Genomic DNA, 25,612 nt, shown 5'->3' with positions numbered 1-25,612 from the left:
GAAGGAGCAGCCAGAAAGGGGGGGGGGGGACTTACCAAGGGAAAGAACAACAAGGAATACCAATAAACCACAAGAGTTCTTTCACTAGGTCTTCAAATTTTAGCAACAGTTACTTTCCAGCCTCAAGATCCTCCAAAACCAAAGCCTCAACTCAGGAGATCAGCTCCACCCAATGGACTGCACCCTAGACCTTGGAAAATCTTATGGCTTACTAAAACTAGTCCACCACTTCTAAACAGAAAGCAGTTTCAAGAATCACCACTCAATCCATTAACATTTTAAGTGCCAACCTTCAGCTGAACAAATATTTATTGAACTTAAATTAAAAAAAAGACATGGTAATGGGTAATTGGGAAAGTAGCAGAGTAACATCACTTCGGAACTCATTATTTTGTCTCCATCAACCATACTGCCTAGGTCAACCAGAAACCTTGACAGAAATCAGCACTCCATCAGATTCTCTACCACATACACTCGCTTATCAGCTCTGCTTGGAAGAAGTGTTCTTAACCGGTTCAACTTGCACTCTTCACACTTCAGCAATAAACGCCTGAATCTGGCAGAAGTTCCTGCCTTCCAGGTCACCATAGCAAGTTCTGCTGGTTCCTACATTTGCACTAACAGAGAGAATGAAGTACCGTCTCCTCCCCTCCTGCTTCACTACGACAGAGAGAGTGGGTTTAGCAGTTGCAAGGGCTCCCCCTAAGAGGAAAGGGCCCCAGGACGGAGGATGGGAGGCGGTGCTGTGGCCTCAACCTCCTCCAGGGAGGGCACCGCGCTTCCTCTCAGCCGACTGCTGCCTCATTTCCTGAGCAGGAGGAGGGAGCGGAAAAGCTGCCAGCAGGCCACGCCGGGGGCTTTCCGGCGGTTCCCACCCCTCCACTCCCCACCCTTTCACAGTAAGTTCGGCTCTGCCCCCACCCAAACCAGAGAGGAATCCACCTACTCTCACCCCTAGAGCCAGAAACCTTAAACGAGAGCACAATCCCCGCCCCCCGCCACGGGGAAGTGGGGGAGGGAGAGGCCGCTGAGCCCCTCCCCTGACCGCGCCCGACTCGGAGGGACTGAATGAATGAGCAGGGAGAAAGAGGAGGAGGAGGAAGAAAACCACCCGCCAGTCCCGGTGAAGCTCAATTCCTTCAAAGGTCAAGCCTGCTCGCTCGAGCACCTAGTTCCCCCTCACCCGCTCGAGGTCCAAATGAAGCTAAGCCCCACCCATCCTCCGAGCTCCAACTTCATCTTCGAGTATGCTGGCCCCCTAAGGACCGTGCTCCACCGCAAAAATGGAACCCACTTCTCTCCCATCTTCTCCAGAGCCTGCTCCTCCCTCACGCGCCTCGCCCTCTCCGTACCTGTTCCCGGGCCCGCCTTTCTCCCTCCACTTCCCGCTGGAGGCGCTCGGCCCTCTCCTCTGCATCATCGGCCTGCTGCTGCAGAACCTGGATCTTGCGCTTCACCGCCTCGATGGTGGTGATCCCGGCCATGGTCCCCACCCAGCCCCTGCTTGCCTTCGGGTTCCTGCCTCCTCCGCTCGGCGTTGCAGCCACTTCTCACCCTACTTCCGCCTGCTCCGCCCTGAAATACCGGAACTCACCCACCCGCCCGGATGTGACGCCACCACTGCCGCGCCCTCCCACCGCAGGCAGGCGGGAAGGCCGTCCACTGGAGGGAGACCCGCGGCTGGGAGCGAGGGGCGGGACCTCGCTGTAGCCCTAGGCGACCGCTCCCAGCCTTTCCCTCGGGCCAGCAAAGGGGGGCGGGGTTGGGAAGAGGGAAGGCTACCATGGTAACCGGAAGGCGCGTCGTGGTTAAGCCTCTCCAGTCGCTGGGCAAGCTGCCCAATGGTTGGCCTGTGCGGCCTTTACACCCGCCGTTGACCCCTCACTCCCTCAGTGCTGATCCGCCACCACCTACCCGCTAGGGCACCCTGTGTCCTCTCCACAACATAAACACCCTACAAGCCTCTACTTCCACGCACCCCACAAATGCTCCAAACCCAGGTACTAAGAAAAGCCTAGACTTTCTGGGTCTCATCTTCAAAAGACGATGACCTCCAGCCTCCTTTTAAAGTCTGCTCAGGTAGGTTCTCTCCCATCTCCTGAAAATCAATGAAAGAAATTAATGGGGGATGAAGAGATGGGCAGGTTGACAAAGTTCTCAATCTATTTGGCATCAGTTATGAACATAAGTGTTCTATTTAGAGTACTGGTCTTTTCCCCTGTTACTTTTGAGAGTCAATATGCACCAGTGATTTGCCAGCCTCTCCAAACTTTGAATGATTCAGGACTTGGTAATTAATCATCGCTTACAATTCCTTTTGTAGGAATTGGAAGATATCTTATGCCTCCATTTTGTCAGAAGGAATCCTCTATTACAGACTACTGTTACCAGATCCTTTGTGCAACAGCATGATATGAGCACCTGAAAAACTATAGTAATGTGGAACTCAGCCTCCATTCTCTGTTATAACTCACCAATTTCCCACCACTCTGCTTCCAGGTACCCCAAGGAGCTATTTATGAGTTAGAAACTGCCCCTACAGACATTGCTATGCAGAATCTTTAGGAGCACAGTAGTAAAGGGCCTTGGAGATTTTACTGTTCCCTCTTATTTCTTTGTGTTCCTGCCACCTTCTCAGTAAGTAATAGTAATAAGTCTCTCCTGTGATGCAGCTCTCTTTTCCTCTGGAGAATGAGGGTGTAGAAGAGGATTTTAAATTAAGAATCCTAATCCCCAAAAAGATTGATAGGTAAGTCAGGTGCTGCACTCAATGCCTGGTTCTGAAGATACTCCCACCAGAGGGTGTGTCTTCAACTATCTCCATTTAGAAATACTGAGCATTAAGACTATTCAGAGGAAACAGAAACAATGCAAACAATAAGTAATTTGCTTGATAGAGTTACCTGTACACTCTGATTACCCCACCCCCACCCCAGGAATTGGAAAGAAAAAGCAGGGTTTGAAGCCTCAGTAAACTGCCCTGATGGCCTAAGAATTTTTACAACTCTCTTTGGAGAAACCTGATGAGAGAGACTATGGAAACAAAAATGAGACTCTGTCATCTGGGTGCTGATCAGCAGGGGGCAGTATTGCGCGCGCGCACACACACACACACACACACACACACACACACACACAGCGCGTCCCCGCCCTTTGCCCTACTGAAGAATCAGAAGACCTCATCTTAAACAAACCAAAGGAGTGGTGAGAGCACCACTGCATTCCTGAGGCTGGTAGATTTGAACAGATAATCTTCTCTTGATCCCGGGAAACAGGTGGATTGACTCCTAATGACCTTTAAAAGCATGATGGATGGGCAGCAAGGGGCCCAGTGCTACTGCCTTCCTGGTAACCAACAATACAACAGTATATCAACAGGTGTGTATGTCTGTCCTGTCCCTCTTCTCCCCATCCCTTTCACCTCCTGTCCTTAAAAAAGGGTGGTATGACTCTCATGTCCAAACTATCGCACTCTTCTTTCCCCTTATTTTACCTTCAATAGCTTCTCATTTCATCTCAGATTAAAGGAACCCTAGACATGGTTGCACTACAGTGTGAATGTTCTTACTGCCACTGACTTGTACACTTAAAAATGGTTAAAATAGCAATTTTATGTTATGTATATATTTTCCACAATTAAAAAACAAACAAATAGGACCTTGGATGAACTCAGGGAGGAAATAAGTTTAGTCTGATCTTGCCACACCCTCACCCTTTCTTTGTTCAAGGAGTCCTGGCAAATCCTACACTTTCCAAAAAGGCTTCTCAGATAACCAGAACTCACTGTGTAAACATGCAGTTATTGACTCCCTCCTCCTTCTCTTTCCCTTATATCTACATCAAAGTAATATGCTGTTTACTTGTTTATTAATCTCAAGGGCAAAAGCTGAGTTGTGAACTCCCTTCGTATTAGACAGAGCACCCTCCCCTCAAAGATGCATACATTATGTTGCTGCTGACTCTGACCCTTGCTTCCTACTTTTAACCTGTTGCCTCCTCCTTATTCAGCACTTTTCCCAATTCCCATAAACACCTCACTTTCCCTCTTTGATCCGTTGAGGCAGGAGTCAGCAAACTTTTTCTGTAAAGGGCCAGACAGTAAATATTTCTGATTTTGTGGGCCATAGGGTGTGGCTACCACTCCTTTGTAGGGAGAAAGCCTGTAGGCGATATGTAAATGAATGGGCATGCAATGTTCCAATAAAACTTTGTACAAAAGCAGGCTGTGGCAGGATTTACTCCACAGGTGGTAGTTTGCTGACCCCACCTTTGAGAAAAGAAACCTTTCTTCCTGGGGCTTCCCTGGTGGCGCAGTGGTTAAGAGTCCGCCTGCCAATGCAGGGGACATGGGTTCGAGCCCTGGTCCGGGAAGATTCCACATGCTATGGAGCAACTAAGCCCGTGCACCACAACTACTGAGCCTGGGCTCTAGAGCCCACGAGCCATAACAACTGAAGCCTGCGCCTAGAGCCCATGCTCTGCAACAAGAGAAGCCACTCAATGAGAGGCCCGCGTACCACAATGAAGAGTAGCCCCTGCTTTCTGCAACTAGGGAAAAGCCCCCGCACAGCAACAAAGACCCAACACAGCCAAAAATAAAAAAAATTAAAAAAAAAAAAACTTTCTTCCTGTTTCCATCTTAACCCAGGACTAACAGATGTTTGCCTCTTGCCTACAACCTTCCCCTCCTATTTCTTGTTCTCCTACGTATCTCTGAGGGTTCTTAATGACTGTTGGGAAAGCTAACAAGGGGGACAGAAGTTGAATGAGTTTTTTTACTCATACTTTACGTATTTAAAAGTTTTTGGTGGATTCCTATATAAATATGAGAAGTTTCTTTCAAATGAATGTACTGAGTAGACCCTGTCTAGGTGGGGGCTGACGTGTGTGTGTATGTGTAAGGACAGATAGAATTCATCCCCAGCAAATTCCTTTATCTTCCCAATGATATGGGCATATTGTTTAGAGCCTCTATGTCTTTCTTTCGCCCCCAAGATCTCAGGTTAGACCTGTTGGCTCTTTTCATTGTTCCTGGAAACACCTCCTCAAGCCCACATACTAGCTGTTTCAGCCTAAGGACTTTCTCAGAGAGTTGTTACTCAACCTCTCACAAAATTGTTATCAACCTGACATTGTGTCAGTTTGTGAAAACTTACTCCCATGCCCGTTTATTAGAACCAGAGAAATCTATCCATCTATACATAGAACCTAGGTTAGGCAACTCCAGTAGGCCATCAAGCATTTGCCCAAAGTCCTGGGATTAACCTGTGTTGTTCACAGTTTTGCAAGAAGGGAGAATTAATTAATAGTTTGCAGTGGCCTAAACTTTTGGAAACTATGAACATGTATAATGCATATGATATGCTTTGTGTCTCTGACCTCTGGCATGATATATTCAACAACCCTCACCACTTCCCCAGGCCCCTGAAAGTGGCAGAAAGCCAAAGAGGAGATCAGAAACTTAATAGCAAAGCGTTTGAATGTGAGGATCCGAAAACATTTCTGAACGGCCTACTCTGTCTCTAGCTGTTTTCCGAAACCAAATGGAATTTTAAAAAACACATGTTCCTATTTTCCTATTAACCCAGTGCTGAGAATTGACTGTATTTCCATCAATACTGGGACATTCTTTTGTTGCTGTTAAGATTCCTATGTTACTTTTCTTCCAAAAATCTTTTTGTGTAGTCTCTCATTTATCTTTGTGGTTAACTTCAGGACTGAAGATGAAGGAAAGTGGGTGATTATGAGATAACATGAAGTGGAAAAGAGAATTTGTTTCATTTTCAAGTGGGAAAATTCAGCCCTAGAGAAGCTGAGTAATTTAGTCAATGTCACAGAATAAGGTCTGGTGGTGACAACTTTACCCCCTGAGTCCTTATTTCTATTATAGTATATCATTCTAAGATTCTCTCTGCTGCCCTATAAGCAATGTTTTCTATGGCATCTCTGTGACATAAGGGTAAATGCCCACATTGGCCAAGATAAATAAACCCATATAGGGCCAGGGTCAGTGTGACCTCCTTTGTCCCACTATGAAATCTGAGCTGGCTTTGCTGGGCAGTTGAGAGATGAGAGTTTCCCTATTAATACACATATCTACGTGCCAATCCTTGGACACAAAAGCTAAGAATGTGGCATGGGGGAGGAGGTGGGAAAAGTGATAGCAGTCTGGACTTGGAGTCTCCTCCCTTTGTCTAGGTCCGGGGAAAGATAATTCAATTCCTGGATTGGGGGTAAGAAGGTGAGACTTCTACATGTCTTTAAGAAAGAAAGTATATGCCATTACAAGGGTATGCCACCATGTGGCAAAAATGTATGTGGGTATCTATGCCTATGTTCTCTGAATCCACAAGTATGTGTATGTCCAAGTGTTTAGTTATTAACATGAAGATCTATGTGTGTAGATTAGACCCGTCCCCCCATTTCTGTATACTCACATCAGCTGCTTTCTTCTCTGCCAGCTCCAGCTTCTCCTGGGCATCCTTCAAAGCTTCAGAATACTTGTCCAGCTCATCCTCTGTCCCTTTCAGCTTCTTCTGCATGGCTGCCAGCTCATCTTCCAGCTATAGAAGCCCCAAGAATCACACACAAGACATATATACACAACAGTGCAGTCTCAGACCCTAGTCTCTTGAGCCCTGACAGACCTCTGAGCTCAGCCTCTATGTTATCATCCTCAGAGTGACACACTTTCTCCCTAGTCAGTTTCAGCCAACTGCCCCAGGAATTATGCTATGCCCTTCGCCTGTGACCTTGTAATCTCTGACCCTAAGATGACCAAGCCATGCTAGGTTTTCATTAAGACACTGGGATGGTAAATATCTTAGGATGTAGATGTCCATGACTCCATTTAAGGGAAAAGAGATGCTACATGCCAAGCTCCCACTTTTTCCTCTAGAAATCAGGGTTTTTTCCAAAACATGATCCACTCCCACTTAAATCCAGCAGACACACTGTGGCTCAGAAGGGGCCACCGATTTTCCCAAGGTCACACAGGCAGTCTGAGGTAAATACCCTAGATGTCCTCTGCCTATCCAGTGAGGCTGGGGAAGAAGAGGAGTCCCTCCCACCCAAAGGATGAGCTGGCACCAGTGGTCACTGCCTTTCCCATGAAAACTCTCTTCCATCTCACAAGTCTTGTTCACCAGCAGGTGAGAGAGACCAAGGCCAAGGCCTACCTGTTTACTTCTTTCTTCTGCCTGCTTCTGCTCAGCTTCAGCTTGCTCTGCCCGATCCAGAGCATTCTCCTTGTCCAACTTCAGCATCTGCATCTTTTTCTTGATGGCCTCCATCGTGACCAGTGGCTGTTGGGGAGCTCACCTGTGAACACTGGAGGACTGGAGACTAGGGTAAGAAAGAAGGGGCTGCTGGCTGAGTGACTAGTTCCCCAGACTTGAGCCTTTATTTCTGCCCATGGCTCCACCTCTTGTTCCTAATATGGTCTTTCCAGCTCCCTCCGCCCCATCATTGTTCTCAGGGGAACACAGGGTGAGACACTTTGATGGACAGACATCACCAGCAAAGAAAAATTAGGGAACAGCTGAGGCTGATTTTAGACAATGGAAAGTGGGGGGGAGGGGAAAGGTTCTCCCTGACCCTGAAACTTTCCACTCACTCTGGGCAGCTCTATGGGTATTTTAAAAGAGAAGGGAGGGGGAAGGGGAGGACATTGAAATAGAGAAGGGTACTTTGGCAATTCTAGAATGGTAGTTTTCACCCAGAGGCTCCTAGTTGCCCTTCAGCTTCCCCCTTACTCTCACCCAGACTGTGTTGGATGCTAATCAAATTCCACTGGTTGAGTTTTACCTTTTGATTCCTGGTATTCAGGGAGCTTGAGCAACAGTGAAGAGGGGAGGCCACTCATGATCTTTGACAATTCCCCCAGATCCCCAGATCAAATTACTGTGCTATTTTGAGAGTCTCTAATTGGCAGGGAGACATCATTCCTCCCCCTTAAGAACCACAGGGATGGAGTAAAAGGGTAGGGTTGGGATCTAGAAGGCCATCCCAGAGCTTCAAGCGGGTGGGGCCAGGGGAGAAAAGTGGGGGGGACGGTCAGAGTAATCCAGATAGGATAATGTTCTCCATTTCCCCATAGTGATCTTTAAATAGAGCTTTTATAGCCACACAGACCAAGGTCTGTGTTGCTCTACTCTTCTCCTCACCCTCTGCTCCCTTCTTAACTCTCCCCACTCATGATAATCATCATCGTTACCCACTGTATTTCCCCTGGCTTAGTTCCAGGCCATGTTCATTCCACTTGGAGGCTTGCTACTGACAGGTGGCAGTTAATCCCAGACAGAGGCACCATACAATCTGACAATATGCCAGGGAGAGGTGGGCACTGTTCAAGGTGACCAGAGCTAACAGGGAAGAATATAAATGGCTCTAATTAGTCATTATGTCAAGGATAGATGGGTAGTATTAATACTAGGCCCCAACAATGGGGTGACTGAAACACCCACCAGTGTAGAGGGCAAAACTGGAGTCCACTCAGGAGAGCTTCCAGTCAATAGAGGTAGATACGCAGATAGACCATCAGCTGACTCTTGAAGGAAAGCAGAAAAACCGAAGACCCCTACTGTTGCCCTTAGGAAACGGAATGAGAGAGTCCCAGGGACAGGAAGCAGTGGATAATAAGGTGGGGGGATTGAATAAGGAGGAGAAAAATACAAGGACAGGAAAAGATCAGAGCCATATCCCTTCTAGTATAAGGGAAAGGTATAGGAAGATTTGATACTCAGACTTCAGCACTCTCCTGTTCCCACACTAGCCCTCCAGTTCAAGACTGAAATCCACATAGGTTGCAGCGACTGGTCTTCCAAAGGGGTCCTGGAGAGAAGAGATTCAGTAAAAAAGACAGGAGCCCCAGAGCCCCAGAGGTTGAGGTAGGAAAGAGTATGATGCTAAATTGCCTACTGCTGTAAGAATATGTTTGACATTTAGTTGGTTCCTAATTAAACAACCCAATATCAAACATATCACACAGAAGCTGGCAGGAGAGCTTTGATGGTCCTCTGCCTTCCTCCCCACTGCAAAGAAAGGACAGAGCAGAGACACCAGGCACCAAGCATGGCTAGATGGAGAGCCATCTCCTTGGGGAAGGGCACTGACCCTTGCTCTTTGCCTCCCAAGACAGCCGGCTCTTATTCATCTTCTCTTCGTGCCATGCCGGTCCCGGCTCCTCTCCTACTAGTGCCTGGCCTTCGCTGGATCACATTGGCCTAAACCAGGAAGAATATCTGACAGGGCTCCACATCTGGGCACCTATCCTTCCCCAAAGCTCTGACACGGAGCTTCTCCCTATCATGTCACGGCCCCAGTGCCCAGAGGATCAGCAGTGTCAGCAGGTCCTCATCAACCTTGCCACCTGTTCTCAACTCCCCTCCTGTTGCCCCAAGGCTTTGCCAGAGTGGGGGTGAGGACTTGCACATCCTGCTTTCCCTTTCCAACACCCACACAAGGCTGCTGACGGCCTTTCAGCAGACACCTTCCTGGAACCCTCCTGCTCTTAAGTATGACAGATTAGTAGCCATGAGAAACTTCCAGAAGGCTTGGCTGCTTCTTCCCACCATCTTGTCCCTTCTCACCTTCTCCCCATGTCCTCCAGGCATCCTCCTTAAAGCCACCCTTGGGTGTCCAGAAGAGAAGAGTGACCTGTCTCACTAGCAGGCTCCAGCCTGGGCTCCAGAGAAGAAATATGGTCTCTCCCGCCTGGCGGAATTAGAAGTAAGATTTTAGGAGATCAAAGGGAGGGAGGAAACCCCCTCTGCCAGGAAACAGCCTGCAGTCCTTGGGACTCTCCTCCTCTTCTGGGGCTTTTTACAATGCAAGCTCCTGGGCTGGCTTCTCTCATGGTCTTCCCTCACAGGGATCCAGCCTGGTGCCTGCTTTTCTGGGAGATTTTTCTTCTGAAGAGAACCAGGTCTGTTGAATATCATGTGGCAGGCAGATTCTTCTCTCTACTGTGGCAGAAAGGAGCCCGAGTTATAGCTACACTGGTGGGGTGGGGGGCTTGGGTGGAAGTGTGGGGTGGGAGGAGGATGCTCTGCTTTAGCCCCCAGGCCTGTTCCATGTGTCCTTGTTCCCATTAGGCTGGACACCTCCACACCCCCTCAACACACACACACACAAACACATATGCCAACTCGACAGTGCCCTTGGTCTAGATCAATAGCTTGTCCCAAGCCCCAGTCAATTCCTATTGTGTGGCTCTTGCCTTCCAGGCGAAGACTAACAAATGGGCATACAAGCTCCAAGGTAGGCACCTGTGGTGTTGTCTTATGGGTTTCAGTCTGTGTGTGATTTTTACTTTCTTGACCTTCCTTTTTATCCTTAACACCCCCTCCCCCAAGTTCTAGTTCCCTTCTCTGGGAACCTTGATTGTCCTGGAGAACCACAGGCTGGAGGGAGAGAGGCTGGGAAAGGGACTAGCAGGAATTGAAAGGACTTTAGTGTTTGGGGCACTGGGGAAACAGAGGCAGAGACAGGAAACATTGATGTAGGGGACGAGTAGCTCTCTTAGGAGGAGACTGACAGGATGGCATATCCAGGCTGAAATCTCAGATTGCCTTTGATGAAAGCTTTCTAGCTCTCCTGGAAGTAACTTCTGTGTAGCCATTTCAAGCAAGACTGAGTCCTTCTGAGCCTGAGGAGTTGGGTAAGGCACCAGCCACAGAGGGAAAAGGGGCTGGGTGGGTATGATGGGGTGAACTACTCAGTTGATGTGATGAGAGCGGACAGAGTAGGCAGAGAGGATCAGAGGAGATGGGCTCCGGAGGGGGCCAGACTGCCAATACTGGAGCCAGCCTGGCACTGACAAGCCCTGGGGAGAGAGGCCAAGGTCAGGGATCAAGGCAGAGGGGGCTGGGCATTCTGTGGGCCCAAATGAACAGAGGAAAGAGGAATAAAAGGGGTTGATGAGAGAGTGTGGTGGGAGGTGGGGGGGCAGCCAGGTAATGGAGAGGAAATAAAAAGAGAAAGACTCTCACAGGGCAGGAAAACATCATTATGACTTAGCATTTATTGGATATTATATGCCACTTCTCTGCTAAGTGCTTTACTTAATCTCCACAGTGATCCAGTGAGGTAGGCGTTATCTCCATTTTACATATAAAAAAGCCCCTGTGACCCAGAAATTTAGTTACGTGCTCAAGGCCACACAGGCAGTAAGTGACAGCCAGAATTCAAACCCAGCTCTGACATGTGGAAGCCTATTCTCCTAACGCCAGGCTATGCTGTCATATATAAGAGGCGGGGGGCAGCTGGGAGACAGATACAAGGGAAGATAAAAGGAGTGAAGGCAAGGTGGACCCGCAGGGAATAGAGGGCGGGGGAACAGGCAGAAGGAATGGGAGACTAAGCCAGGTTTGAGGGTCAAATCCAGGACATGTGTGTGGTTTTTCTCCTATAAAACTCTCATCATACCTGTCATGATTTGGTCAACGCCTGCCTCCCTGACCAGCCTGTGAGCTCCGTGTCTTGTTTGGTGTCACAACACTTGAGTAGTTATTGACTAAAGATAAGACGGCTTGGGAAGCAGGGCTGATGGGGACTGGAGGATGAATGGATATATAGAACAGAAAGACAGGCCTGGGATGGAGAATGACATTTGAGCTGCATAAGGGGGCTGGCCAGGGGGCCAGTAGGGGACCTGTGAAGGGCTTGGTCACAGGGAAATTTCCTAAGAGGGAAGAGGGAGGATACCTATTGCGTGCCAAGCGCTGGGCTTGCTCTCTACATAATCTTATTTAATCCTCATAATGTTCCTCTGAGATGGGTATTATCCCCATTTTCAGAAGAGAAAATTGAGGCTCAGAGAAGTAACTTACACATGGTGACACAATTAAGAGGTGAAGTCAGACTTTTAACGCACACCTGACTCCATAGCATGTGTTTTTCTCTTTATACCTTGCTGTTTCTCTGTGCTCCTCGTCAGTGGGGTGTGTAGGGAAAGGAGGAAGGAGAAGCTCTGAGCTAAGATGAAAAATGCATATTGAAGGACAGAGGCAGACTTGGGGGAGGGGGGAAAGAAAAGGTGCGAGTTTTGCAGTGCAGACAGAGCCACATGGAGTTTGAGGGCAGGAAACCATCAGTGTGGAAAGGATGAGTAACCAATGAGCATGCAGATGGAAAGGTGAGGGAACAAGGAAAAGTACGTATGATGGCAATTACATCAGAGAGTGATGGCGTGTTCCTGCACCTGTTACTGGATGCAGAGTGGGAGTCTCTCTGGCTTGAGATGTCATTTGTATGTAAAGCGGACCTTTATAAGTAAAGTTCTCTATGGCCTATAGATGCAAATGATTAATCAGTACTTTTAAGAATTTTGAATGCATTTAGATTTCACATGCTCTTTCCAGTCCGCCATAAATCCCACCATCCCTTATTCCCTTATAACTGCTGGACTCCTGAAGGCATTTGAGTCTGGAACCCTGTTATTTTGCCAAGGTGGGAATTCAGGCAGAAATCCAGATGAAAGAGACTTGTCCAAGGTCTCACAATAACTGCCAAGTCAGAACCTAAAATCCAGGCCTACTGACATCAAGCACCATAGTACCTGTGGATTAATAGCCATATTCAGAGCTATTTGTCCAAGTATACAGAAAACATCAGTGGAAGTGAGATCAGAGAGGTGGTGAGCAAAATCCAGAAAGCTCTATTAAGATTATGGCAGCTGTGAATAAGCACTTTTGAAATAGATCAAGATTTAGGGCTGAAAGAATGAGCCAGTAGTCCAGGTTTGAACCTTTAAGAACTAGCTTTATTTGTTAAACCAAATCAGGATTCGCTTCTCACATTGTGCCTCTATCCACCTCCCCTCCCCCCACTTACATCAACACTGCATATGTCATTCTGACCACAAGGCGTCACTCTTGTTTTTACCATTGCTTCATAGATTGTTTCCCCTATAGCACCAGGGGGTTGACAGGGGCACCAGAGGTGAGAGTTGGAGCACAGTCTTGAGTCCTGGGCACATAACTAGATCCAGATGAGTTTTGGGAAGGAAGCTGAAGGTGGTGGGGCTCAAGAAATCTAGGTTAGCAGGTATGGTGAGAATGGAAGGACAATGTTTCAAATGCCATTAGAGTCTCTCCACATAAAAAGCTTTGCCCATCTGATTTAGTTCCTGTTGGTACTGCCGATGCTCCTTTTCAAACAGCTGGTGCAGGGCAGCTTGACGGACCTGGTGGGGAGGGGAGAATAGAGTGTCATGTTTGCCCTCTGTTTACCCACCTTTCTCATTCTTTCTCCCTGGTTGCTTTCCCATCACCTGTGTTCTCTTGGATCTGGACTTAGCTGTGACATAAGCTAGGCAGTAGCATAGAGGCTGAACCATTGGAGGGGAAGCCTACCCATTTTTTTTCCCCATGGGTGAAGCTCCAATGTTCAGCAAATATTTGCTGAAAACTTACCATGAACCAGAAACTTTTCTAGGCACCTTGGATACAAAGATGGTGACATGACAGCAATTGGGGACTCCAGGGAGAGAGAGGTTCCAAGAGGCAGGTATTAGGCACTAAGAAGCAGTCTTACCAAGGCGAGAGGAGCAAAGACTAGACTGCAGTTTGGGACTCTGCAACTGGATGCAAAGAATCAATGAAAAGGAGCTTTGGTTTTACAGTTAAAGAGTTGCTGCTCTGGTATAACGGCAGAGACTAAGAGCTTGGGAATCCCAGTGGGCAAAGGCACAGGGCAGTAGGGGCTGAAACTTCAGGTCACCCTTGCTAGAACTCACCATCAGTAATTGCTTGCTGGCCAGTGCCAACTCCTGCACCATAGTGTCCTGCATCCTTAGGATGGCATATGGGTTTCTCCTCTGGCTTAATGTCATCTGCCACAGACAGTGAGTGTGTGAATTACGCCACCTGTCCCAGGCAGAAAGGTAGGGGTTGAATGGGTTAAAGTCAGGAGTGGAGACAAAAACGCCATCAGTGAGGCTGCTTCTTCACCGGAACTTCTGTGCCATTGTGAGAAGACTGCAAACTCCTTGAAAGGATAACTAGAACTGACTTAGAACCTAGTATATTATGTCACTCAATCATCATAATAACCATGTGTCACAGATATTAATTTTTGCATTATACAGACAAGGAAACTTTAAAGTTCAGGTGAGTTGCCCAAGGTCACTTAATGGCAGACCTGGGTATCAAATCCAATCTAAGGATTAATTCCATCCATCATACCAGTGATACTCAGTCCTGGCTAGGTCTGAATTAAGGTTTTCTAATATATAAGAGGAATATATGTGTGTCTCACACACACACACACACACACACACACACACATCCTCTGTTCAGATAATCCTGTTGACATTTTTTTTAAAAATCAAGTATTTTTTACAGATGGCTGAAAAATTAAATTGATACAGAAATAGATATTAAACGAAAAGTGAAAGCTTCATTCTTCTGCCCCAGTCCTTCTCAACAAGGTTATGTTTCCTGTGTATCCTTACAGAAAACTTCTCTATATCAGCAAGTGTTATCTTTTAATTTTTTTTAACATGAAATCATATGTTTACATAAGCAGTATTACTTAACAATTTGGGCTTTCCGTATCAGCACAAAGAGATTTACTTTGTTCTGTTTAAAGGCTGTCTAGTATTTTTGTATCATAATTTAACCAGCTACACGTTGTTTCTAGCTTTTTTATTTTTATAAACAATGCTGTCATGAATACTCATGTATGTACATTCTAGTGCTTTTGCAGGTATATGTGTGCAAAGTAAATTCCTAGAAGTAGAGTTGCCAGTTCAAAGGACATGTGAATTTAAAATTTTGATAGATTTCATAAAAAAGGCTTCATAAAAAAGGCTGCATCAGGGACTTCCCTGGTGGCACAGTGGTTAAGAATCTGCCTGCCAATGCAGGGGACACGGGTTCGTAGCCCTGGTCCGGGAAGATCCTACATGCCGTGGAGCAACTAAGCTGGTGCACCGCAACTACTGGGCCTGTGCTCTAGAGCCCGCGAGCCACAAGTACCGAGCCTGTATGCCGCAGCTACTGAAGCCTGTGCGCCTAGGGCCCGTGCACCACAACAAGAGAAGCCACCACAACGAGAAGCCCATGCATTGCAATGAAGAGTATCCCCGCTCACTGTAACTAGAGAAAGCCTGCGCGCAGCAAAGAAGACCCAACGCAGCCCAAAATAAACAAACAAAATTAAAAGAAAAAAGGCTGCATCAATCTTGATTCCCACTAAAACTATATGCATTCTTGTTACCTCACATCCTTGCTACCTCTGGATATAACCTATGAAACCTTAAAAAACAGGCTTATCCTATCTAATCCCAGACCATCTTAGAATCTTCTGGGTTAAGACGTGTGTTTTTTAAAAAAGCTCCCCTGGGCTTCCCTGGTGGCGCACTGGTTGAGAGTCCGCCTCCACACGGGTTCGTGCCCCGGTCCGGGAAGATCCCACATGCCGCGGAGCGGCTGGGCCCGTGAGCCATGGCTGCTGAGCCTGCGTGAGAGGCCACAACAGTGAGAGGCCCGCATACCGCAAAAAAAACAACAACAAAGAAAAGAGCTCCCCAGGTGATGGAGATATACAGCCTAATCTTTTGAGTTTTCTCATTCATTCACTCAATAAATACCTACTGCATACCTACCACATGGTTAGTGCGATGCTGGGCAACAAATACTTGAATTTTCCTTAAAAAGTAAAAAAAGAAAACAACAAAAACTTGCTCCAATTTTCCTTCAGAGAATGGGAAGCAAGGGACAATAACCATTGCCTACGTAGCCTAACCGAGTGGGCACTAGGAGGCTGATCTCTGCTTGTGAGAACAAGGACTGTTTCTTGCCCCTCCCATACCTGTTTGCATTCTTGAGGAGCCCCTAACAAGATGGAGCAGATCTCAGAAGTGGCTTCAGGACAGGAGGGTGAAAAGGTCAATCTGAAGGCTAAGGGAAGGGATAGAAGCAGAGATTACCTGTCCACCATCTTCTTAAGTCCCAGGGCCCTTTGAAAACTCTGCAAGAAAAGGGAGTTCTGTTGATCTGCCTTGATCTCCAGTACCTCACTCAGTACCCTATCATAGTGGGAGACACATAGACCTTTCCCTTTAGAGACAGGGAGTAGCCAATTTCCTAGGGTAGGTGGGGAGAAAGTCCTACTCCTTTCAGAATGGATCAAAGGTAACATGCAGTGGTTAGTATGCAACAAATATCTGAACACCTACTATGTGCCAGACATCATCTCCCACTCCTGCTACTACCCTTCTGTTACATCTGTCCATTTCTGGTAAATTGATCTGGAAACCTCATCCAGGGAAACGCATCCAAACCAGCCCCTTTTCCAACTCTGCATACTTCTACTTTTACCATCTTTTCCACAGACATGTCTACAAACTTGCTTGATGTAGTCTTAGGAGACTGAACAGGCTCTTCTTTGTTTTCAGTCACCAAGGTTTCAGTAGTCATAGCAACACTTACACCTCCAACAATGAGCCTAGGCCTAGGAGTTGATTGGTCACCTGGCCTGTTGCCCTGGAGACCTGAAGGGAATCCTGGTTCTCCAGCCTTCTATTAGTGACACAGGCAATTCTATGAGCAAGGACCAGTCACATTTCAGGATTTCTTCTTTTGTGGTCCCAAGGAGTATCTGTATGGTTCTAGGTCCAGAGAGCATATCACATGCCTGTTTTATTAAAAGACAACTATAAAGGAATGAATCATATGCTTTATTCTTTAATTGTTCATTTTATTAAATAGTTTATATAAAGTCAGACCAATATATTGGTCTGACCATTCCTTCACACTACCCCACACATGAGGAGGGATGGGATTATGTCAGGTGTCAAAACATTCCCTTTTCACTTTATTCATGACAGTAGGGAATGAAAGTAGAAGGCAGATCCTCGCACGCCAGGGAAGTTGTGTTAATGTTTCAACACATCCTGGTTTAAGTGGAGCACCAGGGTAAGCTGTTCCACATACCACTCATGGCCTCACCCAATCTCCCCACCAGTTCCTGTATACCTTTCCCACCAATGAACTCTTAGATGTCTCAAACCCAAATGGTTCCCATTCAACTGTGTTCGAAGGGACAGATACAGAAGACAAGACACCAAGTCTCATCATCGCAACTCTCACCCTTGGGATTATTTATAGTCTGGAAAAGGACAGATGAACCATGATTAAAACCAAGTGAGGATTTTTAAGGAAGCTTTAACAGAAATATTAAGAAAAACATCTGAATTCAACTCCAGAGAAAAGTGCTACCAAGGGAAAATAAAGTCTTAACTGATGTTCTGAAACTGGCCGTAAGAGAGGGTGGGAAAATGACCTCTAGGCATGAACTCTAAGAGCTCTGAACTTAACCAGAGCTTCAGCTGATCCAGTCCGGGCTGCTGAGCCAGATTGACCTGAGGGCTGCCTGGCAAGCACACTGCAGTCTGTCTGGCTTCATCAACAGTGAGAGTTCTTCAGCTCCATCACAGAGTACTCTCCAGTGTGTTATAGTTGTCCTTAAAGCTCTTCAATTCGAGGAAGTGCTTGGCACGTTTACTCTTCTGACTGGAGGGGAGGTATGTCACCTGGATGGTTGTTGGGGAGACTTCAGGAGACTGGGTTAGGTCTTTGGCTGCTGACTGATGTTGTCGCTGAGAGCTCCCACTTCGGGCTTTGACCCTGAAGAAAACAAAGAGGGCAGGTCACGGACAGAATGAGGACTAATGGAAGAAAACAATTCAAGGCTTATCCATCCTATAAATGCAGCTGTAGCCACAAATGGTCTCTGTCCTACCTTATAAACTAGTTACTAAAATCTCATCTGGTAGCCTAGAAATAGCAGAGAAACCAATTTTCCCACTGAGTCCCTGCCTCTGACTCAACCTCTTCTTCATTTCACTGTGCTTAAAGAAAACTTTTAATTCTGCTGATCCACCTAATGTGTGCATGCCATTAATATACTCCCAGTGCCTTGAAACAACTGAATAACAAAATAATATTGAAGTTAACTGCTGAGCACTTATTAGGACATTAAACCTGGTGCTTTACCAACATGTAATTTACTAACATCCCACTATTCCTATAGGGCGGTATCATCCCCTTTTGCAGGTTAGGAAACTGAGGGTCCATCCAGTAAGTTGCCTGAGGTCACAAAGCTAGTAAGAGACAGAGAGCTGGGATTCAAACCTAAGTTTGTCAGATTTCAGAGCCTTTACTCTTCAATATACTCATTGAAACTTTCTAGAAACTAGAGATCAAAGAAACTAAATTTTTTTTGAATTGTGGTAAAATACACATAAAATTTACCATCTTAACCATTTTTAAATGTTTACAGTTCAGCAGTGTTAAGTACATTCACATTGTTGTGCAACCAACCTCCAGAATTCTTTTCATCTTGTAAAACAAACTCTCTGTCTATTAAACAACTCCCTATTCCCCCTTTCCTCCAGCCCCTGGCAACCACCACTCTACTTTCTGTCTCTATGAATATGATTACTCCAGATACCTCACGTAAGTGGAATCATACACTATTTGTCTTTCAAAGAAACTGAATTTTGAACAGGCCTCCTGCCTGACTTCTAGACCAAATGCTCCTTTCCATCCTTTCCACATGTTCATTTTTATTAGTTTTCTAAGTAGTTTTTACTAGAACCTTTTGTCTTTAGAACAAGGTAGTCTATTTTTAAGAACAGAGAGAAGACAGGACAGACATACCCCTTATCTTCTGAGAAAGAGCCATAATCAACACAGCAGAAAACAGATGTACTCTTTTCATGGCTGGTAACTAACTTTTTATTCTAGGCTGGCTTTCCCTCTTTACTCTTTCAGTTACACGTATGCATAAACAACATAATGAAGGTTTGTTAGTACGTATTTAAAATGTTCCCAGTGAGGGCCTTCCCTGGTGGTGCAGTGATTGAGAATCCGCCTGCCAATGCAGAGGACACGAGCTTGATCCCTGGTCTGAGAAGATCCCTCATGCCGTGGAGCAACTAAGCCAGTGCGCCATAACTACTGAGCTTGCAGTCCAGAGCCTGAGAGCCACAACTACTGAAGCCCGCATGCTCTAGGGCCCGTGCTCCGCAACAAGAGAAGACACTGCAATGAGAAGCCCGTGCACCGCAATGAAGACCCAACACAGCCAAAAAAGATAATAAATAAATAAATAAAATACATAACATTAAAAAAAAAAAAAGAGGAATTGTGACGTGGCCATAACATAAATGGAAAAAAAAAAAGTTCCCAGAGAAAAATCATGATGTCTCTTCTATAACACAAGCCCTCAGCAGCTGATTCTTTAGTGACACCTTTGGTTTCAGATAGGGTTACTAATACTTTAAGTGGTAATAAAAATGGTTGGCATTTAATTCTTTTATCGAACCAAGGCACAAAAGGATGACACTGGGGCCCTGAAGAGAAGGCATCTTTGTGTGCTGAAAAACTTTATTTTATTCTCTTTATTGGTGTAATAGGTTATACCAATTCTGACATTTTACTGAGTTGGACAAAAAACAAAAACAAGAGAAAAAGAGATGCACAATAGTAGGAGAAACTTCTCTTATTAGCTTGTAGGGCAGCATCTGCTTTCCAATGTGAGCAAGAAGCTGCTCTAACAGTCTAGGACCTGACAACTCTTATGTTATCATAGATTTTGTTCACAGTGCTTCTGAAGGTCATCTCACTGTGGGAACAGTCCAGCACTACCTGTATTCTCTAACCAGCTCCCTTTGACATGTTCCCCTCCAAACTCACACTGTGGCCAGCTCACTCAGGGCCTCCTGATAGCGCAGGTACTCACTCTGGCCAAAGACCTGAAGAAAGAGGAAGGAAGAATGAGGATCTCTCAGTCTGGGGCATCCCTTTAGTTCCCTGAAGGAAAAAGTGGTCATCTGGCTTACCCCTGTCCCATAGCGGGCTGTCTCATAGCCATCCAGCAGGGTATCAATGAGGGCCTTGCGCACACCCTTGAAAGGAGTACTAGTGTTTCGAAGATCTAGCAGATAGGAGCGGAAATTCTTGCCCATTAAGGAACGGGGATGCCGGCCTTCAGCATGAAATGGGATCTCTATGGAGATAATAGAACAATGATACCCCCTTTCCCATTTGTTTAGTCTTTCTAATTAATTTCCCAAACTTACAAATAGGTCCAATGAGTGAGTTGGGGGGAAATTCTAAGAGAATTCAGAAGACCAGAGATATAGAGCTATGTCTGAGTGGTCATACGGTGGTGGCAATACAACTGTTAAACTATACTAATGACACACAATAGTGTCATTTCCCTATTTACCCTATTTACACATAGTTTAAGATATTAACTATGTTTTGGTAGAGATAGAGCATTTTTGACAATGGTCATATGAAAAAAATTCAAGAGCATTTCTGACAATGGTCATAGAAAAGAATTCAAGAACCATCTAAGTAGCTTGGTAATAAAGCAGATGCTGCCTGTCTTTTGTGGGAAAACAAGCAAAGTACCACCATCTAGTTCATGAAACTAAAGGTCTAGAAAGAACAAAACAAATCCAGATTCTTTGGAGAAAAATAACTTACATACATCATTTTCCTTAGGCAAAATAGTAACCCAGTACTCTCAAAACTAGGAAATTCCTACCAGCAGGAGATGTGCAGAAAGGACAAATTCTAACACATAAAGTGGGTTCCTCCCTCTCTTCCCCGGGTGAGCTTTCAGGATCCGGAACGGCTGCTGAGCAGCCCTTACCAGAGGCACGGATGGCATCCAGAGCTTTCATCCTGTATAGATAGTTGTAGCAATCTGTTAAGAAAGAGACTGGTCTCAGGTATAACCCTCAAAAGATTCTTCAAACTCCAGGAAGCTTAAAGAGCCTCCCACATCTGACATATACCCAGTAACAAGGACCCACTCAGCAGCTATGTTTATAACTCTGAGAGCAAAGGAATTCTGAGTTTGTGAGACCCCTCACTGAAGTATCCTCCAAAAGTATGCCACATACTTTGATTTCCCTGGGTTTCCAGCTGTAGCAGTCTTGCGTCATCATCTGCAAGGAGCTGAGGTTCATATTTGATATCCTGAACCCTGGATAGTCGGATATCAATCTCCTCTTTTAAGTCCTGTTCGTGTGGAGAAAAGAATACACAGTCACTTAGCCTGTACTTTGCTTCCCATCAGTCTGGAAATGGGGCAGAACAGGTGAACAACTAAGACCACAGAAGCAGAGAAAATGCTCATTTGGCTAATGAAATTGCCAGGTAAGACTCAAGAATTTAATAAAGAATGGGGTTGGGTTCGCTAAGAACCTCTCCAAACTGTCTATCTCTAAGCTAGATCTTTTAACCTGCCAGAATTCCTTCAAGCTCTACACCATTAACATTATTTCTGATTTTCAACTGAAATTTTGGGGGGCGCTGAGTGGCACGCGGGATCTTAGTTCCCCCAGCAGAGATCAAACCCGCACCCGCTGCAGTGGAAGTGCAGTCTCAACCACTGGACTACCAGGGAAGTTCCCTTGACAGGATTTAGAAGAATCTTGGTTAGGTGTCATAAAGAATTTCCTGAGCTGGGAAAAAATGGACATCAACTGGAGGTCATAATCTACTCTAAAAACCTATAAGATCTGTATGTGGTTTAGAAGTTTGGCAACTATGCCTACCTGGTGGACCACAGGATTTCTAGAGGCTTTCTTCTAGAGCACATTTAATTTTTTAAGTAGGTAATTAAAAAAGATACGAAAGGTGTCACCCCCACTTACCCAGAAGCAAACACTGTTAACAGTTTCATATTCATCTAACTTAAGAGGGTTGCCAGAGTCCCAGCAAGTATTTTCTTGTGACATTTAGGAACTTCTATTGTGAAATATGTCATTCATAGAATACATTTGACATATATACACACCTTAATTACAAAATTCATTAAGATGCACACCTGTATGCACTATCCAATTTATGAACTGGAATATGACCAATGACTTGGAAGCCTTGTGTGTCCACCTGATTGAATGCAACCTCCAACCTTAACTTCTCAAGTTTTATTTTTCTTTGCTGTTTTATCACATCACCCTGAGGAAGATGTTTAGCTTTGCCTGGTTTTGAACTTTATACAAATGGAAAATATATATATATTTTTTGGAAAAATACTTTTTGAATTGCTCTGCAACCTATCTTTTAAAATTTTAAATAAACTTTACTGAGGTTTAATTTACACGCAATAAAATACATCCATTTTAAGTGTGTAGTCTGACAATTTTTGACAAATGAATACATCCATTCAACCACTATCCCAATCAAGATACAGAGCACTGGACTTCCCCGGTGGCGCAGTGGTTGAGAATCCACCTGCCAATGCAGGGGACATGGGTTCGAGCCCTGGTCTGGGAAGATCCCACATGCCATGGAGCAACTGAGCCCGTGTACCACAACTACTGAGCCTGTGCTTTACAGCCTGCGAGCCGCAACTACTGAGCCCACGTGCCACAACTACTGAAGCCCGCGTGCCTAGAGCCCGTGCTTGCAACAAGAGAAGCCACTGCAATGAGAAGCCCACACATCGCAACGAAGACCCAATGCAGCCAAAAATAAATAAATAATTTAAAAAAAAAAAAAAAGATACAGAACACTTTCATCACCCCAAAACGTTCTTCATCCCCCTTTGCAGGCAACCTCCCGCTTCATGCCCCAGGGAACACTGATGTGCTTTCTATCAATATAGTTCCTCCTGTTCTAGAATTCCATACAAATGGAATGGAATCATACAGTACGTATTCTTTTGTGAATGGCTTCCTGGCACTTTTTCACCTGGCATATTTTTGAGATTCATTCATGTTTGATTTACTTTTTCCATTCAAAAGTATTTTGGAGATTCACTTGTGTTCATATACTTATCTTCAGTTTATTTTCATTCCTTATAGTATTCCAGAATACTATTACGTTATTATATATCCATTCTCAAATGGACATTTAGAGTAACAGCTTTAAAAATATATATATTAGAAACAATGCTGTGAGTATTCTTGTACGTGTTTTCTGGTACACATGAACAAAAATTAATTTCTCTATGGTAGGAGTGGAATTGCTGGGCTATGGATTAGGTACATTTGCAACCTTACTAGACAATACCCCAATATTTTCCAAAGCACTTTTACTAGTCTGTACTTCCACCAGCAATGGATGAGAATTTCGCCAGAACTTTTTAGAGCAAAAGGAATCTTGATCTCATCTAGTCTGAGGTTGGGGGGTCCTAAATAGTCAAAGGTTTGATTGGCTCATGACATACTGGAAACTAACCCTATATCCTTCTTATGGGAGGCAGCTGGCATTTGGAGAACTGGGAGAATGTGGAAGCACTGTTGAGGTTTCAGGCCACAACATCATCTTTGAGGCTTTCCATGAAATATATCAGCAAAGAACAATGAGAGGAGGGTTACAGTACTAGTTAATGAAAGGACATTGCTCTAGGAGTTGACAGAATTGTGTCCGGGCTCTAGCCCTCCCACTAACCTGCTTTTCACTCAACAATGAATTATTACTATGTGTAGGCCCTGGCTCTACAGCAGTGAACATAACTGGCATGGTGTATACATTCTTACAGCTTAGAGAAGAGAGAGGCATTAAACAAACATAAAAGAATATTTGTAGTAAAATGCTATCTGAAAACAAAGAAGATCTACTTTATAATGGGTCATAAGCATTCCTCTTTGTAGCAGATAGTATTTGAGTTAAGTTCTAAAGATCAAATGAGCTAGCCAAGTAAAAACCAGAGGTAGATCATTCTAGGCCACAGTGACAGCACACATAAAGAAATTCAACCAGTGTAGCTGGATCCCAGTGATCAGGGAAGAGCCATACAAAAGGAGGTTGGTAAGGACAGCAGGCAACCTTTACCCAGAAGTGTAAGGCGGAAGAAGCAGGATGGGGGTGGCAGTTGGGGGTATTAAGAGTTCTGTGGGGCATTAGGACATGTTAGGTTTGAGATGCCTATCAGACATCTAATTGGAAATGTTAGGTAGGCAATTGGATACACAAGGATGGAACTCAGGAAGGAGGAATGGGATAGAAATAAAATTTCAACAGTAGATATTTAAAGCCAAGGTAAGGAAAGCAATTACCTAAGGAGAAAGTACAGACAGACACTGCTTCGTTATTCAATTCCTGTATGTCCTCCAGTAAGCTGCTTCCTTTTCTTAGATTTCAGTTGGTAACATGAATGATAGACCTAGATGATTTATGGGGCCCTTATAAATCTAAAGTTTTGCAATGGCAACCCTTCTCACTGATCTGGGGCTAATTCTAACTACTCTAACCCCATCCTAAATCAAAAAAAAAAAACAAAAAACAAAAACCCAAAACATTAAACACTGGGTAGTTTAAATTGAACTGGGAAACATCATACCATAAAGAGTTGGGAATTTTCATCCAAGTCCTTCATTCTGCAGATGCAGAAACTGAAGTCCCTGGATAAGCTACTTGCTGTGCCACGGCAGTGAGCAGGTAAGCCAAGACCCAAGATGACCTTTATTGCTCAATATACTAATATACAATATACTAATATACACATGGGTAACTGGACAAGGAAACACGGGAATTAAGTCATTTCTAAAGGCAAAGGAAATCTCATTCTGGGCCCTAATGGATCTGGAAAACCGGGCCTATCTCATGACTTAAGGACCTACCTTGGGGGCATTGTGTCCCACAGGGACATGAGGTCCCCTTCGGGATTTCATTGCAAAGCGCATGATTTGCCTCTTCACAAAAATAAATAGCAGTACAAACACCTGTCCAAAAGATATGAGAAGTAAATAACCTTGAATTAAAAAGTTAGACAAAAAAAAGGCATGCCTTCATTTCAAATCCCTCAATTCGGCCTCTCACGAATGCTTCGGGGTATAAGTTGGGACAAAGCAAGGCCGTCAGCGATGGCGTGGACATAGATAAGCCTGTAGCGTAGAGGCTTGGGGGTCTTTATCCTAGGGTTTAGGGGGAGGGTTCTCGGCCAGGGGCGGGGCGGTCGGTGACTTATGCTCCCAGGTACTCCTGGGATAGGAGTCAAAGCCCAGAAAAAGCGCAGGTGAGTGGGTGGAGAATGAGGACCGGGAACTGCTCAAGAGGAGGGTCTCTACTGGGTCAGAGGCGACAGCAGGAAATGGGGTGGGGGAATCTCCTCACCAGGCTCCCGTAGGCCATCACCAGCACGACATTCACGCCGGACAGCCAGTTACTGCCGGACGCCATGGCCTCCCCACCCCGCGCAGAACCGCTCCGGTTTACCCCGCTGCCCTGCCTCGTCAGCCCGGGCTGCGCCGAGGCAACGGCGCCTGGGTTCCCTGAAGCGCCCCGGCCATTTCCTTACGGGGAAAGACCAAGGCTGACCGGGCCTGAAAACATGGCGGACGGGGGGGGGTTAGGAAAGAAGAACGACGCCTTCCCGCTTCCCCCCAGCACGTGACTCAGGCACGCAATGACAACCGGGACCGACGAGTGCGGAGACGCGGAACTACGCCAGTAAGAGGAAACGGAGGCTATCCGCGCGTCACGTGGTGGAGGCGGGGCCGCCGCGGAGGAGGCGGGGCGGACGCGCGGAGCCGGAATGAGGTGTCTCGTGGCGAGGCGGCACGCGCACGCTTGCGTGCGCGTCCTTTTTCGCGTCACGTGCTGGGGGACGCAGGAAGGCAAGAGGGAGGGGGAAG

General features: G+C 45.7%; 3 protein-coding genes across 12 annotated transcripts in view; all 3 read right to left on the bottom strand.

Moving 5' to 3' along the window:
* The window catches only part of TPM3 (tropomyosin 3), a 27,288-nt gene extending 19,915 nt beyond the window's left edge, over window positions 1-7,373 (bottom strand). For 4 of the 8 annotated variants that reach the window (XM_024748186.1, XM_024748190.1, XM_024748189.1 and 1 more), the window contains exons 1-2: window positions 7,179-7,294; window positions 6,438-6,563 (exon numbers count right to left, since the gene is read on the bottom strand). In XM_024748186.1, the coding sequence (XP_024603954.1) occupies window positions 6,438-6,563; window positions 7,179-7,292 (240 nt within the window). In that variant the 5' untranslated portion in view covers window positions 7,293-7,294. Of the gene's footprint in view, window positions 1-1,352; window positions 1,597-6,437; window positions 6,564-7,178 lie in introns of those variants that run through there. The other 4 variants (XM_024748191.1, XM_024748192.1, XM_024748193.1 and 1 more) reach the window with 4 other exon arrangements.
* Window positions 7,374-12,799: 5,426 nt separating this feature from the next.
* CFAP141 (cilia and flagella associated protein 141) lies at window positions 12,800-15,945 on the bottom strand. The gene is made up of 3 exons (XM_024748092.1): window positions 15,935-15,945; window positions 13,739-13,946; window positions 12,800-13,186 (listed from the first exon to the last, which is right to left on the bottom strand). Exons 1-3 carry the CDS (start codon window positions 15,943-15,945, stop codon window positions 13,085-13,087), a joined length of 321 nt encoding a protein of 106 aa, XP_024603860.1. The 3' UTR covers window positions 12,800-13,084.
* Window positions 15,946-16,671: 726 nt separating this feature from the next.
* Window positions 16,672-25,612, bottom strand: part of LTAP1 (lipid transport auxiliary protein 1) — a 9,714-nt gene continuing 773 nt past the window's right edge. Inside the window, exons 1-7 of one of the 3 annotated variants that reach the window (XM_024748285.1) lie at window positions 25,092-25,457; window positions 24,599-24,700; window positions 20,927-21,044; window positions 20,674-20,727; window positions 19,853-20,019; window positions 19,707-19,765; window positions 16,672-17,633 (exon numbers count right to left, since the gene is read on the bottom strand). In XM_024748285.1, coding sequence (XP_024604053.1) covers window positions 17,438-17,633; window positions 19,707-19,765; window positions 19,853-20,019; window positions 20,674-20,727; window positions 20,927-21,044; window positions 24,599-24,700; window positions 25,092-25,157 — 762 coding nt within the window. In that variant the 5' untranslated portion in view covers window positions 25,158-25,457 and the 3' untranslated portion in view covers window positions 16,672-17,437. Of the gene's footprint in view, window positions 17,634-19,706; window positions 19,766-19,852; window positions 20,020-20,673; window positions 20,728-20,926; window positions 21,045-24,598; window positions 24,701-25,091; window positions 25,458-25,612 lie in introns of those variants that run through there. The other 2 variants (XM_024748287.1, XM_024748286.1) reach the window with 2 other exon arrangements.

Source organism: Neophocaena asiaeorientalis, unplaced genomic scaffold (genome assembly GCF_003031525.2).
Source record: "Neophocaena asiaeorientalis asiaeorientalis breed wild unplaced genomic scaffold, Neophocaena_asiaeorientalis_V1.1 scaffold76, whole genome shotgun sequence".
Taxonomy (NCBI): Eukaryota; Metazoa; Chordata; class Mammalia; order Artiodactyla; family Phocoenidae; genus Neophocaena; species Neophocaena asiaeorientalis.
The sequence above is the reverse complement of the archived record's forward strand: the minus strand, read 5'-3'. Positions and strand labels throughout refer to the sequence as shown.

Excerpts from the sequence above, each read along its gene's own strand:
- CFAP141 (XM_024748092.1), bottom strand. Across the intron at positions 13,187-13,738 it reads CCAGCAAGCAATTACTGATG|GTCCGTCAAGCTGCCCTGCA; the intron begins GTGAGTTCTAGC and ends CCTCCCCACCAG.